The sequence below is a fragment of the Bos indicus x Bos taurus genome, chromosome 28, assembly GCF_003369695.1.
Source record: "Bos indicus x Bos taurus breed Angus x Brahman F1 hybrid chromosome 28, Bos_hybrid_MaternalHap_v2.0, whole genome shotgun sequence".
Classification (NCBI taxonomy): Eukaryota; Metazoa; Chordata; class Mammalia; order Artiodactyla; family Bovidae; genus Bos; species Bos indicus x Bos taurus.
The window spans coordinates 2,270,022-2,276,326 of record NC_040103.1 but is presented as its reverse complement, the minus strand read 5'-3'; the positions used below and the strand labels follow the sequence as shown (position 1 = coordinate 2,276,326).

General features: G+C 53.1%; 1 protein-coding gene across 1 annotated transcript in view; it reads right to left on the bottom strand.

The window, feature by feature from the left end:
- Positions 1 to 1,101: 1,101 nt before the first annotated feature.
- Positions 1,102 to 6,305, bottom strand: part of GALNT2 (polypeptide N-acetylgalactosaminyltransferase 2) — a 185,767-nt gene continuing 180,563 nt past the window's right edge. The window contains exon 16 of the mRNA XM_027531034.1: positions 1,102 to 3,614. Within this exon, the coding sequence (XP_027386835.1) occupies positions 3,459 to 3,614 (156 nt within the window). The 3' untranslated portion in view covers positions 1,102 to 3,458. The remainder of the gene's footprint in view (positions 3,615 to 6,305) is intronic.

Sequence of the window (6,305 nt, the reverse complement as noted above, 5' to 3'; positions counted from 1 at the left end):
TGAAATATATTACAGAATCTAATTGCTGAGTTGGCATAAGTATTTTTCTCTATTTTTGCAAATCTGATCCTCCCTGCTCCAGTCCATGGCTCATATAGCTCCCCTCTCCACAGAAATGGCCTCCACCACGGACCAGACCTACCCAATCTTGTCTCTAAATACCCTACCTGGAGCCTGCTGGACACTCTGCTCATTCTCTTTTTCTGGCATTTAATGTTTCCGCCCCTCCTAGGTCTTCAGGGTATTAGTGCAATATAGTTTCTCAGAAAATATTTACCGGATGAATGAACTTTTCCCTGCAGCCAAAGCAGGAAACACGTGTACACACACACACACACATACACGATTCCTAAAGGCCCCTAATGTATACTGCATAATTATGCTAAGAGCTCTTTTTGTTTCTCAGATGGCAGGGGAGCAAATTTTGGTTGCCTCAATTAATGGACAAAGATGATGCAGGGCCTTCAGAAAGTTCAAAACACTCACTGGTGAATCTTTTCAGCCTCCCCAATCTCACTGCAAATTGCTAAAGAACTGGCAGTGTTGTGTTTCCCTGACACACCTGTGGGGCTGTTCAAAGGCTGAGGATGAGAGGGAAGAACTCAGCCAGCCTGGGATGGAAGTGGAGAGCCCAGATAACTGGTGAATAGTAGGAGGATTTAAAATCTCTAAAAGCTGTGATGACATCAGCCCCTTACCCCTCCCCTGCCCTAGAGGGCAGACTCTGGGTCTCAGTGCCCGAGGCTGACCGGTGAGTACTTAGTGGTGTGACCTTGAGCCCATTAGCCTGTGACCTTGAGCAGGCTAACAGCTTCAAGAATCAGCTTCCCAAACCAACTGTAAAATGCAGCCCATAATGCTGTCCCCCAGGTGACTGAAGAGACAATGAGGATGTATTTAAGTGCTCCGCATGGGGCCTGGCTCACAAATGGTAATGGTTATTATTACAAATCAGAATAAATGTCAAAGGTGCAGCAGTAAAAGGTGAATGCATTTTAAGTGTGATAAGAAACGGTAATTGAGCAGCCCCCCATAATCACAGTCCCCAAACATCAGTCACATCCATCCGATAAAGAGAGTGACTGCAGACGCCAGCAGGGCGTATCTATAAAGTATCTTCTCTTTATTTAAGTTAAACAATTTTCAAGGATGGTTTCCATCTATAAAATGGACAAAGTACAAGCTCTGTACAGCAGTTCTTTTTAAAAATCAACTGGAAAAAAAATTACCAAACTATATTTTGAATCTGCAAAACATACTCACAGATACCATCATTTTAGCTTTTATGAAGACATAACAAAGACCAGCACAGAGAAGACAACTAATTTTGCCACGCTTTGCTCAAAGGGCTCCTAGGAAAGAAACTTGACTTGTAAAAACAGGAGTGAGAGGGTGGGGCAGTCCCAATGACAAAAAGCAACGCAGCCGCAGTAAGTCACTTTGGCACACTGTGTCATGTAAACATAGCTCACCCAGAGAGCCCTCCAGCCCACCTCTGCTCACAACGCCCACACCACCCAAGGCTACCACCCCCACCAGCTCAGGGATGGGGAGTTGCCCCCCAGGGCCCAGGGGGACCCATCTTGATTTAACCAAGGTTGGTAAGACTTCTGGGTGGGGCGGAGGTGTGTGGGCGAAAGATTTGTCAAGAATCTGATGACAATTTGCTTCACTTGAAAGCCAAATTTAATTTCCACCCATGGGATTTTTTTTTTTTTTTTTCCCTAACAGTAGTAGTAGCATGACCATGGATCCCAAGGGTTGGGGTGACTGCTTCCTGGCCCACCTGCATTCAGCAGCCTTGTACAGGTATCCAGGACTCAACCCAAGAGCTTACTGGTGGTCAAGATCAGCCTCTGAAGATAGAGAGGTGTGCAGAGTTAATCCAACCATGGCCTCCCTGTCTGCTGAAAATACACCTGGCTGGTTGGCAGGGGGCAAAAACGCACAGGACAAAGTCACCCAGCCAGGCCTCCAGGCCTGAGCACACTGTCATGAAGCAAACCCACGTGGGGCTTTTGCAGTGGAGGAAGAAAGACCAACGTCCCCTTTCCTGGAAGAAACAGGCAGGAAAGAGCTGCTCTTGGCAGACTGTCTACCTGGCAGAACGCTTTGGGGCCACTTCTCTGTGACCACCCAGTCCCTCCAGAGGGGCCAGAACATGTGCCCATGTGACACCTCATCAGGTCTGGGCACCTGTGCGCTAAAGCGTTGGGCCAGGGGGCGCAGGAAGACAGGAGGGCAGTAATCCTGGGAGTGACTGGGGCACCCTCCTGTGGGTGCTGCAAGCTGGGCCACCACTGCATGTGAGCCCCTCAGAGGCCAGGAGGGCTCTGCAGGGCCAGGCCAGGGGTCAGGGAGGTGCTCAGGCCTCTTCCTGCTTGATTTTAGTTTACAATTGGCTCGTGTTTTATGCTGACACAAGCCTCCTTCCTAAGCCGCAAAGCTCCTGTTTGTACCTTGAATGCTCAGTGTCAGTGAGCAGGTGTTCACTTTCCCTAATTCTTGACCCAAAGCCCCTGAGGCAGGAGGGTCAGGGCCCAGCACGCCCAGGCCCTCACACGGCGCCCCATGCTGCCTGTGACAGCTTCCCACCATCACTGGGAGCTGGTAGATTGTTTTTTACTCACTTTATCCTTAGAGAAAAGAAATTTAATTTACAAAGACCCAAAGCAATATCTGTCTAAAGAAGTAACCCATCCAGGGTTTACAGACACCAAGGGCACAAAAAGTGGATTTCAACACACAGCATGACTCCCAGCTGAAGCCAAACCGAGATGCTGGGGTTGGGGCCTCCGAGCAGCGCTAGCCTCCGGGGGGGTGGAGGGGGGACCGCACAGCGGGTACAGCGGCACCCCCTCACCTATAAGGCTCCGGGGGCTATGGGAGCCCCTTCCTCCCGCCGGCCCCTCCTCCTCACGGCTATGATGAGCTTTGTGGAGAATTTACAAGATGAGGACGATTTACAGAAACCATAGGAACTGACCGTACATTCTCTCCTCATATATATCTGGGTTTAGTGTCCCACCGTAGAAAAGTTCATATCCAAAGAGAGCAGGTACACCACGCGGAAGGAGTCTGCGCTGGTAAGACAGTTGGGAGGCAGGGCGGGGAAACGCTGTGGCCGTGACCGGGGTGGACCCTGCACAGGATGTCTGGATCCGCGTGGAGGCTGGAGAGGCCCCCTCGCTGTGCGCAGGGCGCCCTTTCTCTCCCGGTCCGCCCTCCGGGGCGCGGTGCTCCGCAGGGGTGCTGGGCGGCCCAGGCGCAGGGCCGAGGAGGGCGCAGCAGCTCCATCTCCTCGCGGCTCTGGTGCCGCCCTCACCGCGCTGAGGTCTCCCGACCTGCAGACCATGATGGAATACTGAGGTATATAGTTTCTCGGAAAGTTTAAGAAACAGACTTGATGACGTGCTCGTCGCTGGGTGGCCGGGCGCGGGCAGACGCGGGAGGCTCCCCTACGGCTGCAGGTTGAGCGAGAACTTCCACTGCTGCGACAGCGCCGGGCCGCACACCTCCACGCTCAGGCCGCCCGTCTTGGCTGCGCGGCTGTCCAGGCACAGGTTGCTGCCCACATGCCGCAGCTTGGAATTGCCCTCGATCTGCTCCCATTTCTGCAAAAGACAGGAGGACACCTTACAACAGGGGTGCCGACAGGGGAGGACGCAGCGGGTCTGCTCTCCGGGTCTTCTGGCTCCGCTCAAGACAAGGTCCCTGACTACAAGGGACAGGAGGTTACAGCAGCACTGGGACAAAACAGATGTCTCTGAGGGCCAAGAAGAGACCAGCGCTCTCTACTGGGTTTGCAGCTCAAAACCTCTTCTCTGGAGACCACTTTCCTGCCCCATCCTTCCCCCTCTTTGGGAGTCTCCTCATCCAAGCCCTGGGCTCGGGGTCCTTGTTCCTCCTCAGTCTTAACAAGGACCTGACACACAGGAGGATTTCCAGGAGGGACTTTGTGCCCATTCACAAGAAGGGCCTCATCTGAGGGTATTTCCCCCACAGAAGGAGCCACAGGAACCGGGCTGGCTCCAGGAGGGCCCGGGCTGGCTCCAGGAGGGCCCAGGCTGCCCCGGCTGTTGAAGGCAGCTCTGCCCAGCCCAGGGTCAGTCACCTCCGAGTGCCCACTTACACGCAGGGCCTTGTGCTGTACCAGAGGGATGGGGAGCAGCCAAATGCAAGGGGAAGTGGATGCCGGTATGGACGAACGCTGTGCTGGGGAGCCCACTTCTCCACCATCTGTGGTCTCACCCTTTCCACCTTGGTGGGTGTGAGAAGCCCATCTCAGCCACCCTGAGTCCCCAGGTACAGCCTGTCGAGTTCTGCATGTACTGTCCAGGCTGTAACACCATGCTCCTGTGTGTACCCACCTGTGCCCTACTAAGCCCAGACCAGCCCACCAGGTAAACCAGAAAACAGCTCACAGCCCAGCTGTGGGAAACCCAAGGGCCTCTCACCCTGTTGTTCATCCCCATGTAAAAATCTCTAATGTTTGTTCTTAAAAAAAAAGTAACATGCTTTTTCTTTCAAAAGCTCTCCCTTCATTAATGCAGGCTGTGATTCTAATTAATTCTTTACACGGTGTGCACTGAGGCTCCATTCTGTAGGTAGTTTTGCAAATCCTTTGGACACCATGGAATTCAATTTTCTTACTCTTGCTTTCCTTTCTCCTTCATAACACAAACACACAGATGTGCCTGGAAGCCAAATGTTTCAACTGGCAAGACAGTGCAGCTTCGAGACAAAACTCTCTGAGGAGCCTCCTCTCAAAGGGCAAGTGACTATGGTGGGAAGGAGGCAAAGCACAGTGAGGAGGAGCTCTCCACTGGGACTGGCTACACAGGGCCCTGCATGGATGTGCTTGTGGGGACCTGAGATGCCTGCTGATCCAGCCTGCTGGCCAGGAGTTTTGCCAACAATGAAATGCAGTGCAATCTGATGAGCAGGGGGAAGCGACCGCTACCTGCCCGTCACCTCCCCCTTCACTCCTCTCCCCTTCGCTGTCACTCCTCCTGCTATTTCCTACTGTCACGTGAAGTGTGTTTGTACTGCCAACATCCGTGTGTCACTCTGAGTGGCCAGGACCCGTTTGACAAAGAATGTGGGATGGATGGACCGTGACTATTCCCTCGGTGAGCTCTGCCTGTGTCACAGCGTCAGCCAGATGGAGGGCTTAAAAAATGCTGAAACCCCAGCTCCATCAGCAGAAGGCGGCCTCAAGCCCTGGACCCAGAGGGCTGTGGTGGGGCGGGCAGACTTCTCAGATGCTGAGGGTCCACTGAAGGGCCACACCTTCTCTAACAGGCAAGCTCTCACTGTAGAAGACTCCTCCAGAGATGGAGCATCTGTATGTAACAGAGGCTTGGAGTTCGGATAAGGTCATCACTTTATCCCTCCTCTATGCACAGACGCCCCTGCCCTGACACCCAGGCAGCACGCCTGGCCTGACTCGTGTTTTCCTAATGCCGACCGGCAGGTCCCAGGAGGTCGGGGCAGGAACAGGGACCTCCTTGTTTAACAGTCCCTCCTTCTCACTTGGGTGCCACAGACATCAAAAAGACAGGCTTTAAGGACCTGAAGGGGTTCCTCAGAGCAGGGCGGGGGCACCCAGAACCAGGCGGGAGGGACAGAGGAGAGACTTTGAGAGTGTTTCCGGACACCTGGGATCCAAGCAAGGGGCCTGGTCTGGGCTGCGGTGTCCCGGGAACGCTTCTATGAAGTGAGTGGTGGGTAGGAAACCCGCGTGGGGTCCTGGCTCCAGCAGGCCCCAGGCCTCAGTTTCCCTAGACCTGCCTGTCTCGTGAGGAGGGACAGAAGAGAATAAGCCCAGGCTCCCTGTGGGCACATGGGAAAGTCATTTAGGGGCAGCACCAGCCACTTCCCCTGGGCTCAAAAAAGGCTTTGCCCCCAAGGCAGCACCAGGGCGCAGATCAGAGAACACCAGCTAAAAAACATATGTACATTCTGAACGGTTTGAAAAAGGTAACTTGAGTGTGTATGTGTAACATATCTATTTGCACCTTAATCGTTTACAATTTATAAATTTAAAAAGGAAAAATATTTAATGAATAAACAAAAACGTGGAATTTCTCTTCAAAATGTCCAGTGGTGGGGGCCTTCCCCGGTGGTCCAGTGGTTAGGACTGTGCTTCCGCTGCGGGGGGCACGAGTCCATCCCCAGTCGGGGAAGTAAGATCCCGCCTGCAGCCAAGCCAGTGCACCCCACCTGCAATGAGGCCGACTGAACCAGTGGAAGTTCAGCTTTGCTTTAAAAATGAGTTTATGACTTTACTCACGAGTAGTTAG